At 53.2% G+C, this 12,951-nt stretch overlaps 1 protein-coding gene across 1 annotated transcript in view; it reads left to right on the forward strand.

The window, feature by feature from the left end:
- The window catches only part of PLXNA2 (plexin A2), a 60,167-nt gene that overhangs the window by 34,546 nt on the left and 12,670 nt on the right, over positions 1–12,951 (forward strand). The window contains exons 7-16 of the mRNA XM_008579607.1: positions 1,010–1,177; positions 1,328–1,421; positions 5,667–5,906; positions 6,562–6,705; positions 7,006–7,240; positions 8,375–8,517; positions 9,167–9,435; positions 11,374–11,440; positions 11,643–11,789; positions 12,409–12,568. Of these exons, the coding sequence (XP_008577829.1) occupies positions 1,010–1,177; positions 1,328–1,421; positions 5,667–5,906; positions 6,562–6,705; positions 7,006–7,240; positions 8,375–8,517; positions 9,167–9,435; positions 11,374–11,440; positions 11,643–11,789; positions 12,409–12,568 (1,667 nt within the window). The remainder of the gene's footprint in view (positions 1–1,009; positions 1,178–1,327; positions 1,422–5,666; positions 5,907–6,561; positions 6,706–7,005; positions 7,241–8,374; positions 8,518–9,166; positions 9,436–11,373; positions 11,441–11,642; positions 11,790–12,408; positions 12,569–12,951) is intronic.

Genomic DNA, 12,951 nt, shown 5'->3' on the forward strand with positions numbered 1-12,951 from the left:
AGGGCCCAGCAGAAGACTGCACATCTGGGGGTGTGCACACAGGGTCCTGTGCATGTTTCTACACGGGCCTTCCCCACCATCTCCATGCTGTTTGTGGCACTCTGCACTCAAACACCATTCTAGGCTAGGTACTGTGAGAAATACACGCCACTTGCCAGTTTATATCCCATATATCAGAGGGGCTGGATACTTCCAAAAATAATTAGATGTGAAGGCCACAACACTCTGCACTCAAACACCATTCTAGGTACTGTGAGAAATACACACCACTTGCCAATTTATATCCCATATATCAGAGGGGCTGGATACTTCCAAAAATAATTAGATGTGAAGGCCACAAGAATGCCAGATGAGGAAGGCTCTTGGGATCTCTCTAATCCCCACTATGGTGACTTGAGAAACAGGGAGGTTGTGTGGTCTCAGTCCTTAGAAAGCACACAGACTCATGCTCAGGGCATCTCTTGTGCATGAAAAATGGAACACTTACTATTTGCCAGCCACTCTATAAATTCTGGGTCTGTAGAGAATCCTGAGAGAATTCTGAAAGGATCAGTGGATGAGAACCTAGTTTGCCCAGTATTACCTACCTGATAATCTCCTTCTTGGACCCTAAACTCCACAATGGCCAGGACTGTCTGTTCACTGGGTAGGTACTCAGTGAATATTTGTTGACCACCTGATCAGGCTCTAAGCACTGGTTAAATAGTCATGTTCTAGAAAAATCCAGCAAAGAGGAGTTCCCACAAAGCCCAGCAGCTCTGTCCCTGCCCCATGGGATTCTCTCACCTTCTCCAATTTGCTTCCTCCCTAATCCAACTCGAGGCGGGTCGTGGGTAAAAAGAGGGCACTGATACGCGTTGATGATGAGTGTGTTCTGTAGCATGAGCCCACAAGGGTGGAAGAGCCCTTCCTGGGACATACCTCAGATCAAGCACAGCCCCTCTTCAAGCCAGCGGGCAACCCTACCGCCCATGTCTTTCTTCTCAACCCTGCTGTGTCTCCCTGTCAGGAGGTCAATGAATGAGATCGTGTGTGTCTCCCCCCCATCATCCAATGGGCTGGGCCCAGTCCCTATTTCCGTGAGTGTAGACCGAGCCCGTGTGGATAACAGCCTGCAGTTCGAGTACATAGACGACCCTCGGGTCCAGCATATTGAGCCTGAGTGGAGCATTGCCAGGTGAGGCGAAGGGTGGGAGGCACGTACCTGGCTGCCAAACGGCTTGGTCCCTGCAGCCTAAGTGTGGCTCAGGAGAGGGATCCCAGTGGTTGAGGTTCCCCATGCCAGGTTTGGGGGGGTTTACTTAATCTAGCCTCTGCTTGTTCCCAGCGGTCACACACCCCTGACCATCACAGGCTTCAACCTGGATGTCATTCAGGAGCCAAGGATCCGAGTCAAGTTTAATGGCAAAGAATCTGTCAACGTGAGTAATTGATGGTCCACCCCAGCCCCCAGTAAACACAGCTGGCGTGTATGTTTTGCAGTGAGGTGAGCTCTGGATTAAGCCCCAGAGCACCTGGACACTGGAGAGGAAAGTTGGCTCAAGACTTTTCTCAAGAGAAAGTCGGAATCATGGCCTCAAATACCTGAAACTTAAAATGGTTTTTATAATTACGGTATAATTTCTTGTCACAAGGGGACATAGCAAGTGTATAAAGTACTAGCTTCTGAGCTTATGATAGAGCACAAAAGGGCTCCTGTTTTATGACATGTTCACTTTGCAGTCCGATGAGAAGCAGTGTTACTGGGGTGGAAGAAATTCCGGGTCCAGATTCAGATGTTTCTGGATTGGAAGCAGGACTGTGCCATCTACTAGCTGCACAACCACGATCAAGGTCACTGATCCTCCACTCAGCTAGGAGTGGTGATGATAAGACTTGCCTCGCAGAGTCGTAACATGCCAGCCCATGGCTGGCGCCGCATTGGCCCTTGATAAACATTAGTCGCTGCATGCAGACAATCCCACCCCTGTTGCTGAGCTGACCATTTTGAACATTCTACTTTACTCCTCTGTGCAGAGCCAGGTAATTTTTTTTCCCATTATGAATTTTTCTGACTTTAAAGAAGTTCTCTGTATCAGAAGAGCAGAATGTCTGATACGTTGTAATTTTTTTAGTTTGTTTTAGTGGCTCCATCTCACTCTTTCAGCCAAAATTTTCTGAAACATTATGTTCATAATTGCAGTGCAGCAGATGCTATTATGAGCATTATTTTTCATGTGAATTACTGTCATTACTGCTTTGGCCTTCAGGTGATTGACTATAGGGTGGAGATGGGGAAGATGGTGTGTCTCCCCTCTTATCCCTGACGCATTCCCGGCATGCTTGAGGCTTCCTTAAGAAACACAGAGGTACACAAGAAGGTTAGATCTGGAAAGGTCTCAGGGATCATTAGTCCAACCCCTCCCACCCGCACATTGTATAGCTGGAGAAACGAAGGCCAGTAGGGATCGATGACTTTCTTCCAATCATAATGGGGACTGGTGGCAGGGCTGAGCCAGATCCCAAACACTGGGACTCTTCATAACTAGACCATGCAAAATGCTAGTGGGCTTGACCATTATGCCAGAGACGTGGAGGCCCCTGTACCACACCTTCAGCACCCACCCTGGTCACAACTCTCTGGGCTAGGTGAGCACATGCCTCCTTCCCCCTGGTATAGAGCTTGATGCAGAGGTTAAAGAGCCTATGCCCCCATTCCACTTCCAGACTGGAGCTAAGTGTTCCCAAAAACTCACAGATCACCTCCATTCTGTCAGACTCCAGGGCCTGAGGGAGGAGGGTGTGGTGCAGGAATGGAACAGTGAAGATACAAAACCCCAAGCAAATTAGGTACATGTTTCTCAGTATAAGTTTTACTATTATTCAGGTATGGCAAGGCCAGAGTGTAGTTTATTTGGTTTTTATTTGTTTTTTGGCACCTGACCAGTATGGGGATCCGAACCCCTGACCTCAGTATTATCAACACCGTGCTCTAACCAACTGAGCTAGCCAGCTAGCCCACAGTGTAGGTTATTATACTACAGACCAGATCCCAAGCAGAGGGGCATGCCAGAGGCGAGGGGGGGAACATGGCAAGAGTTTCCACAGGAAGGGACAGGCATGCAGGGGACGCAAGTTTAGGATTGGCTAGCTTGAGTAATTCTGGTGGGCTCGGGGGCATGGGGCTATCCCTTGTTGTCTGATACCTTGTTCTGGGGTGATTAGTGCATGTGAACACTGTCCCAGAGTGTGAAAGGAGGTGGTTGGGGGTGTGGGGTCTGGATTGGTTGGTTCACATATGGAAGGCACACTCATAGGCAAGCTGTTTGCTATCTCTAGGAGTTGGCTAGCTCTGGGAGGAACAGTCCCTCCCTGTAAGCAAGGCCCTAGATGTCAGAGCATCAGAATACAGAAAAAAAAATGTAATTAATATAGTACAAAGAGAATTTTGGAGAGTGAGCACATGACTGACAAGGTTGACCTCCAAAGGCTGCAGCATTAGTCCTCAGGAAGTCATCTGAAGAGAAGACTGGGCTGGGAAGGGCTCCTCTGTACCTGACATCTGTGGCAGAAGACTCAGGTCCCAGGTTCCCGTTCCCCTCACAAGGAAACCCATGCAGCCCAGGCAGGAATCACCCCAGCACTTCCCCAGCCCCATGCACCATGATCTCAACAGTTCAAGGAGTTAAGAAGCAGTTGTGCCCTCTGGAGTGTCAGGAGGCCCTCGGCTTCAATGGTGACCCACCTAGAGCATCCAGGCTGCCAGGCCTGGAGGAAAGGCATGTGGAAATATGGTTTTTCATCAAGCCTGGCTCCAGAATGGAAGCTCGTGACTCTGCCCTGTGCTGCCTCTTTCTGGAGCGGTGGGAAAGAAGCACTTTGGGCTGCCGGGGCCCCACCTTATCCTCACCCACCCTGGGGCTACTCCTCGCCTTTGGGTTTTGAAGTAGCCCCAGTAGATAGCGAGGAGGGTCAGAGAAAAGCCACAAAACCCAAAAGAATGTTTGGCAAAGAAAGTGCCGATGCAGCACAGGGCAGGAAGCCTACCGAGGCCTCTTGTCTGGGAGCAATTTGCTTGTTCATAGAGGAGCCCAGTCTGGAAAAGATGGGAGGAGGGGGTGCAGAGGTCCACTGAGGCCAGCTGTCTTCCAGGCACAGCCCAGGCAGGGATTGGGACTCCCTGGCTCAGGCCTACCCTTGTGACTGCACCCCTCATTCTTCCTGTGCCTCAGTGTCCCCAGCTGGAACACGAAAGGGCCATTAGATTCCTAAAGGGGTGCTGAAGTGTGCGATGTAAAAGGCAGGAGTGGGTACTGACCATGACTACAGCATGAAGGAAGGTTTGTTTAAACTCTGAAACTCCCTCTGCAAAGGGAGGGTAAGACTTGGACTTGAAGCTCTGGCATCATCTCCACACGTTATCTCTATGCAAGTGTCAGCTTTTTTGCAGTTTCCCACATGGTCTTGTTTTCTGAACATGAAGTCCGTGTGTGTGTGTGTGTGCTGGCCAGACACACACATGTGTGGACCTGCCAGGACCACATATACTTGAGCAGTCTGATTTCTCAGAGATGCCCCTGGCCATGGCTATGATGCCGAGGTTCCCACAGCTGAAACTGAGCTGTGCCGAGTGGAAGCCAGCGGGAGGCGGGTAGGATTCTGGCTTTTCTTCCCCGGCCCTGTGTGGGTTTCTTAGTGGTTTCTTCAGTCTGGGCAGCCCCAGAACTAAACCACCACAGGAGAGCTCATGGGACAGCTCACAGTAAGCACGGGCAAGCCCAGCTAGGATTTTAGCTGGGAGACCAGAGTCCACCGAGAGAAAAAGGATGTCATGAACTCAGTGTGAATACCAAGGTTCTACCCCAGTGCAAGATGAGGAAGAACGTGCTTAGAGAAGAGAGAGAGGTCCTGAGCACATTTGAAGAGTTGCAGGATTCTGTTTATTCATCAATATATTCAATAGACATTAACTGAACACCTACTACCTATGGGACAAAGTGCTCATCTCCCACCACTTCCTGCTCCACACTCCACACACACATGCACACATGCACCCATGCACACATGCACTCACACATGCACACACCCTACACTGCTGCTTCTCCTTCCTCCTTAAACGCCCTGTGCTCCCTCATCTTCGGACCTTTGCCTGCTGCTCCCTCTGCTTGGAACTTGTTTCCCTGCCCCTCCCTCTCTTTGCCTAGTTAGGTCCTCCTCATTGTTCCTATTAAATTTCATTCATTCTCCCAAGGGAAAGCTTCCATGAGTCACCCCACCCTGCTTCAGGCCAGGCACACTCCACTCTCACGCACACAGACACATCCATGCATGTGTCTCACAGTGTGTGCCCCTACCGTGTTCCAGGCCCTCTGCCAGGACTGCCCTGTGATGCTGTTTGATCCTTGGTCTCTCCCTTGAGACTGCGACTATTCCACTCCACAGCCCCAGCTCCTAGCACATGCCTGCCCCAAAGTCGGTGCTGAAACAATGATGGTGAATAAATGAATGAATGAGGTTAGAATGCACCTCCTCCCCCTCCACATGTCACCGCCCTTTTCCTCCAGGGCATAAGGAAGACAAGCAAGGAACCCAGCGATGACTAGCAAAAGCAGGCAGGGGGTGGGAGGGCAGCAGCGGGACCCCGCCCGGGCGCTCGGTGTTTGAACACGGCTCTCGGGGCCTCTTAGGTGTGTAAAGTTGTCAACACAACCACACTGACCTGCCTGGCGCCCTCTCTGACCACGGAATACCGGCCCGGCCTGGACGCTGTGGAACGGCCAGACGAGTTCGGATTTGTCTTTAACAACGTCCAATCCTTGCTGATTTACAACGACACCAAGTTCATCTACTATCCCAACCCGACTTTTGAACTGCTCAGCCCTACTGGCGTCTTGGATCAAAAGCCAGGGTCCCCCATTATTCTGAAGGTAGGCGTGCATGCAGAGTGGGGTGCCCGCCACGGGCAGCAAGGGGAGAGCACCCCGCTCTCCTGGCCTGCCTTTCCTTCTGGTTCTCCTCTCTACACATATGGACGGCAAAGCTGTCACCTTCCTCCGGAAAAAGCTTGTTTATAGATATTGAGCCCTTGAGCGATGTATCTTGCACTTGAGATTCTCAAGAAATGCTTCAGAAAGTTTGTTTGTTCTTGTGAGTTTTGGGAACCAGAGGTTCCGCAGAGAGCTGGGAGTGGCTGTTTCCTTTCACTGTCCACTTCTGTGGCCACGGTAACCTGCCCACGTATTTCAAGAGGCCACAGTCCCCTGGTACTGTCTGTCGAAATGGTTGGTTACTCCACCCCTTCCATCAAATTCCACGTATCGTCCCCCCTATTTTCTCTTGTTTAGTGTTTTGTCTGCCCTGCCCCTTTGCCACTCTCTTTTCTCTTTCATTCTCTCTTCCCTTTGTTTTCTTTCTCTCTAAATCGTGGCTGTTAGAAGTCCCTTCCAAAAACCTTACCACGGAGTCCTTTCTTGGTCTTTGCACTCCTGCTCTTCCCCTGTCTCCTTAATCTCTTTTTAAGTAGGCAATTAAATTCTGCGTGCATGTGTCTGTTATTCCTATTAAGATTACTGTCCTCTACAGGGCAAAAACCTCTGCCCTCCTGCCTCTGGAGGGGCCAAACTCAACTACACGGTGCTGATTGGAGAGACCCCCTGCGCCGTCACGGTGTCTGAGACGCAGCTCCTCTGCGAGCCCCCCAACCTCACGGGCCAGCACAAGGTCATGGTGAGTGGGCTCGTCTTCCGTGCCTTCCGCATGCACCATCTGTCATGAGGAAGGGCTCTCTCACCTCATTGCCTGACTCCCACCCTGTGTGTCCCCTCATCTCCACATCCTACATGAAAGTGGGTGGAAGTGGAGCCCACAAGGACAGGAAGGCAGACAGCCCGGCAGGAAGTTGCTCTGCATCCGAGTCTGCACTGTGTGGCTGTGGTCTGTCGTGTCCTCACACTGTAAGGACCTGTCGGCATGCCCGGGTGCTGCACCTGTGTGCATCGTGCACGTCTGTGTGTGTACAATGCGCAGGTTCACGTGGGCGGGATGGTGTTCTCGCCTGGCTCGGTGAGTGTCATCTCAGACAGCTTGCTGACCCTGCCAGCCATCGTCAGCATCGCGGCCGGCGGCAGCCTCCTCCTCGTCATTGTCATCATCGTCCTCATCGCCTACAAGCGCAAGTCTCGCGAGAACGACCTCACGCTCAAGCGGCTCCAGATGCAGATGGACAACCTGGAGTCCCGTGTGGCCCTGGAGTGTAAGGAAGGTGAGTGAGGCACGCCCTCGCCACCGGGGCCCCCTTTCTCCTCTCACCTCACGACCCTCCTCCTTACCAGCAGCCGTCATCTTTCATCCCTCTCTCCTGCACTGACTCTTCTCACAATGTACCACCGCCTGTCCCTCAGGGTCTCAATGTCCCCACAGCCAGAGCCCCTCCCCCCCAGGGTCCATTGTCTCAGACTCTAGATGCCCCAAATGGGAGTGTCGAGCTCCTTTTTTGCATAGCCGTCTTCACAGCGTGTGGGAGCAGCGGCAGGAAGGGCAGGAGAACACCTTGCCCCCCACCACCTCCCCCAGGTTTGTTGCCCATCAGTGCTGCAGGCTGAGCGCTCTGAAGGCCACTGCCCGCTGGCGTCCTTGGCTGTGGCCATGTGTGCAGGTGGAGATTGTGTTTTCTCCTGTCTCCCACGCAACCACAGTCGTAGATGACAAGTGTACCTGGCGTCGTCTCAGGCCAAGGACCCAGCAGGCTCTCTGGGTAAACATCTCAATTAGGAATCTCTTTTTGCTGTAAGCATCAATATCAGAATCCAGCCCTCTGCTGGATGAAGGGAAGAGCTGGGCTGGGGAAGGTGGGGCAAAGGCTCCTCCTGGCACCAGGTCTGGTGAGTTTGCGAAGGAGGGCACCAGGAAGGCAGGCCTGCTACCGAGGCGAGACCTCCAAAGCCCTTCACTACCCAAACGCGCCTGTCTGCCGAGCATCTGATGACCAGAGCTGCCAAGGTTTTTGCATCTTCATCTATTCTCTTGCTGGGGAAAGGGCATCAGTGTGCCTGTTCTGGTCTGTGTTTGACACCCATAGCCACTGCCTCTCACGTGCTTCCAGCACCCCCAGGATCTTTACTGAATGGCCCACGTCACAGCGCTTTTCCTTTTTCTTTACACTTGTAATATGTAGAAAGGAAATTCAAACTCATAGATAAGCAAGATAACATAAAAAGCACCCGTTTTCCTACCACCAAAAATGGCAGCCTAGGGATATGTGCCCTTCTGCAGATACACCCTCTAACCCTCCCTGTCTCTGCACCCCAGGCCCTCTCCTCCTCCTTCACAACTCTCCCTCTCTCCCCTTCCGTCTGGGCTCCCCCCTGAGCCTCCCTGTCTTCCCTCACCCTCACAGCTTTTGCTGAGCTCCAGACAGACATCAATGAGCTGACCAGCGACCTGGACCGCTCGGGAATCCCCTACCTGGACTATCGTACCTACGCTATGCGAGTCCTGTTCCCGGGCATCGAGGACCACCCCGTCCTGCGGGAGCTAGAGGTAACACTTGCCTTCCTGGCCCAACCACTCAGCAGGGGTGCAGAAACCAGGTGTCCTAGGAAATCCAGGGCGGTCTCCCCAGCACACAGTAAGGTTAGGTATGAGGATGGGCCAATAGTTCTCAACAGGATCACAGTGACAGAGCTATCAGGAAGACGCCAACAGGGCACCCGGGCTTCTGGGGATGATTCCAGGGTAAGGCTCCTGGTTTGTCATTTTTTAAATTAATAACCTAATTAATTAATTAATTAATTAATTAATTCTAAAGTGGATTGAAGGTGGCTTAAAGAAAGATGTAGGATTCTGTGGGGTTGGTTTGTTCATTTGTTGGTTTGTTTTACTAAAGATAATAGATCAGGACAGAGGAGATTAAGGGGAGACCAGTCAACTGAAGAAGTCTGATGGGGCGTCTCCTATTGTATCCTTGGGAAAATTGGACAGCATCCCTTCCAAGGGCTCCACATGGAACCCAACCTTCCCAACCCAGCGGAAGGTCAGGGCAGACCGTCGACTACAGAGATCAGCCATCCCTACGTTATTGTGGGTGGGTGAAATGGGGCAGGCGGTCCTGTAGCTGGCCCTTGGGTGAGCCTTGGGCAGGAGCCGGAGCCAGTCGTCTAAGGGTGTCACCCGCCACGCTCCACCACAGGTTCAGGGAAATGGGCAGCAGCACGTGGAAAAGGCCCTGAAGCTCTTCGCACAGCTCATCAACAACAAGGTGTTCCTGCTGACCTTCATCCGCACCCTGGAGCTGCAGCGCGGCTTCTCCATGCGAGACCGGGGCAACGTGGCCTCGCTCATCATGACCGGCCTGCAGGGCCGCCTGGAGTACGCCACTGACGTCCTCAAGCAGCTGCTCTCTGACCTCATCGATAAGAACCTGGAGAACAAGAACCACCCCAAGCTGCTTCTCCGGAGGTCTGACCGACAGCAGGGGTGGGGAGGGTGGCCGGTCTGAACAGGCCCCATAAGCAGCACAAGAAGGTCCCCACTGCCCAGAAATGACATCCATGCAGAGCAGCCTCTGTCCCCGCCCAGTGAGACTGCGGTGTCTGAAGCATAAAGTGCGATGGAGAAGCACAGGCCTCTACTAGCGTCTCCACTTGAACCCCTGCTCTGCCGCCTGCTAGCTCTGCAATCTTAGACCGGTGATATAACCTCTCTGTTGTTTAGTTCCTTATAGACAAAATGAGAATAATGACACCTGTCTTGCCAGCTCCCTCCGCGTGCCTCCAGAGCAGCCCTGCCCAGAACAGCAGACACTAGCCACATGGAGCTGCCATTAGTTAAAATGACACCAAATGTAAAATTCAGTTCCTCCATTGAACTAGCCACATTCAAGTGCTTAGTTGCCATGTGGGGCTAGAGGCCACCACATTGGACAGCACAGATAGAGAACATTTCCACCATCGCAGAATATCCCACTGCACTGCACTGGGCTGGAGATTGTCCCTTCTGTGCCCAGCTTCCAGGATCTGAATCACTAGTGTCCACCATACACCCCAGTTGCCATTTTCCTGACAGGGGAGGGGATCAGAGACCTTGGCACCCCCTGAGCCCACCCTCGTTAGTGGCCGTGGGGTGCGGAGCCCAGCTCTGGAGCTCCTCTGGGCAGCAGGGGTTAAATACTCCACCACCGTTCACCACGCCTCCTCTTCAGCCTTCTCCTAGCAAGGTCTCAGGCTTCCAGGCCCACGTGGGGCAAAGAGGAGAGACCAATGGCTTTGTTTTATGAGTGCTGAGCCCCCATCCTGCCAATCTGAGCATTAGAACTCTCATTAAGAACGGTTGTATTTAAATTAGAGCTAATCTCAGGCACAATGCAGGGAAAGGGTGCTGGGAGGAACCAGGGAGAAAGCTACAATTTTTTCTACCATTGCCATTTGCCCAGACCTAGATTGCCGCGCAGCCCTGGCAAATGCCTGGGATTTACTGCAACTGGAGGGTATAATTTGCACCACGTGCAGGGAGTTAAAATACCCCTCCAGCATCCCCATCACTGAGGGTCTGTCATAGCCGCTTTGTTTCTTCCCAATTCCCCAGATCTGCAGCCTGGGGATGGGGGAGGGGGCGGGGATGGCATTTGCAGAAGCAGATCCCCTGTTGGCTAAACTGACAAACTGCTCTCTACCTGTGGGGTTGGCGTCTGAGACCCCACATGACAGTAGTAACAATAGCTAATACTTAACAATGCTTACCAGGGGCTGGGCGCTCTTGTTAAAACTTTACATACATTAACTATCCCACCCTGACAACAACCGTGTGACGTAGGTATTATTGTCTCCACTTGGAGATGGAGAAATTAAACCCAGAGAGGTTAAATGACTTGCCCAAGGTCACAGAGCCAGTACATGGCAGAGCTAGAATGTGAACTCAAGGCAGTCAGACTCTAAATTTTTGGAGGGGCAGGTACCTTTTGTAAAACAGAGCACCTGAACACTCAAGAAACCCCAGAGGAACAGAAACATTCTCTTTTTATCACCCCGGGGCCAGATGGGAGTAGAGAGAACTGGTCCTTTATAGCCCTGTTAGGTGGGTACTGGGTGCCTTTATCTGCGGCCCATCTCAGATACATCCAAAGCAGTTCATAGCACCACAGACCATCAGGATGAAAGGTCCGACCTCTCCATTTTCACAGGAAATAGAGGTGCAGAAAGAAGCTGCCCCTGGACTGAGGTCACACTTGTAGTTACTGGTGGAGTTGGGCTAGGACCCAGGTGTCCTGGCTCCCAGCCCTGGGTTCTTTCAAGCCCTGTTGTTCTCTGGGGCCATGGCCCACCCAGCAAGCCCAGGCCCCACCACCAGGACCCCTTGCAGAGTCTTACATTCCACCTTCCTCCCTTCTCCCTTCCCCAGGACAGAGTCTGTGGCTGAGAAGATGCTGACCAATTGGTTCGCTTTTCTCCTGCACAAGTTCCTGAAGGTGAGAAAGGGGGCAGGCGGGGCCCAGAGTCGAGAGCAAGGTGGCAGCATGGGGACCCATCCCTTAGGGCTCCAAGGCACAGCAGGCCAGGGAAGCCTCCCTTGGCACTGCCCCGGCTCCTGGGAGGGGCAGTCAGGAGAGGACGGGGAGGAGTGCAAGCCGAGGGCCTGCACCCACGCCTCTGCGCTGCCTGTGCCCACAGGAGTGCGCCGGGGAGCCGCTGTTCATGCTGTACTGCGCCATCAAGCAGCAGATGGAGAAGGGCCCCATCGACGCCATCACAGGCGAGGCCCGCTACTCCCTAAGCGAGGACAAGCTCATCCGGCAGCAGATCGAGTACAAGACGCTGGTGAGCAGGCCAGACGCTCGGGGCACAGAACATGTACCTCTTGCTTCTGTTCCATACTCTACCTTCTGACCACTGAGGTTGCACGGGGATCAATAAAGAGGCTCAGACGCCAGCCTAAGTGTGCCAAGGGCAAGGTAGACATGCCTGGGCTCCACCGCCCCCATCCCCGCTGGTGGGCCCTAAGAGCTCTCTGTGCCTTAGTTTACCCCAGATGATATTGGGAGAGAGAAAAGGCCACCACCATTAGGTATGGGGTAACTAGCGTTATGGGAGGACGAGAGTATGTTGAGTCCAAACGTAGAGGCTTTGGGAATGTGTAAGGCCCACCTTCGATACCCTAGAACCATCTCTCAACCCCTAGGGCTCCTCATTGCCCTAAGCCATCCAGGAGCTAGAAGGTAGAGTCCTGGTTCTTTGAGGAAGGAGGGGTGGACACATGACTCAGGCTCTCATTTGACAGATGACAGGAAGGTGAGAGAAACTGCGGCACAGACCAGAGAGGCACCCGTTTCTTTTATAAGCAGGACGAACCTTTAAAAAGAATATTCCGAGGCTCGTCCCCTCTCCCAGCCTGCTCCTTCCACTCCTGTTCTGCTCACCCCACCTCCCCCACTTACAGATCCTGAACTGCGTCAACCCCGACAACGAGAACAGTCCGGAGATCCCAGTGAAGGTGCTGAACTGTGACACCATCACACAGGTCAAGGAGAAGATCCTCGATGCCGTGTACAAGAACGTGCCCTACTCCCAGCGGCCAAGGGCCGTGGACATGGACCTGGGTAGGAGGCCTGGAGCACAAGGGGACCGGGTGGACCAACAGCTTCCTGGAGGGTGTTCAGGCCCCGGGAGGGGGTGAGGAGATGGGAAGCCCTGCACTGCACACAGCACCTCCCAGGGGCATGACTGAGTCCTGCCCAGGTGAGGGCCAGGCAAGATGCTTCTCCCTTCCCGCACTGCCTGCTCCAAAGTGGCCGTGTCTGGGGAGGTCCACACGTCCTGCCGCCCTCGGCTGCCTTGACCTCATGGAGCCCTGGATCTCTCTCAGCTCTATCATTTGCACCAACTTGAGGGAGCCAGGGGGTTGCCAAGTCCCTAAGGGGGACACGACTGGGTGGCCCTGGCTCACAGCCCCCACCCCTCTCACGCTGCCACCTGCACCCCC

The sequence above is a fragment of the Galeopterus variegatus genome, unplaced genomic scaffold, assembly GCF_000696425.1.
Source record: "Galeopterus variegatus unplaced genomic scaffold, G_variegatus-3.0.2 Scaffold1921, whole genome shotgun sequence".
In the NCBI taxonomy this organism is placed as follows: domain Eukaryota; kingdom Metazoa; phylum Chordata; class Mammalia; order Dermoptera; family Cynocephalidae; genus Galeopterus; species Galeopterus variegatus.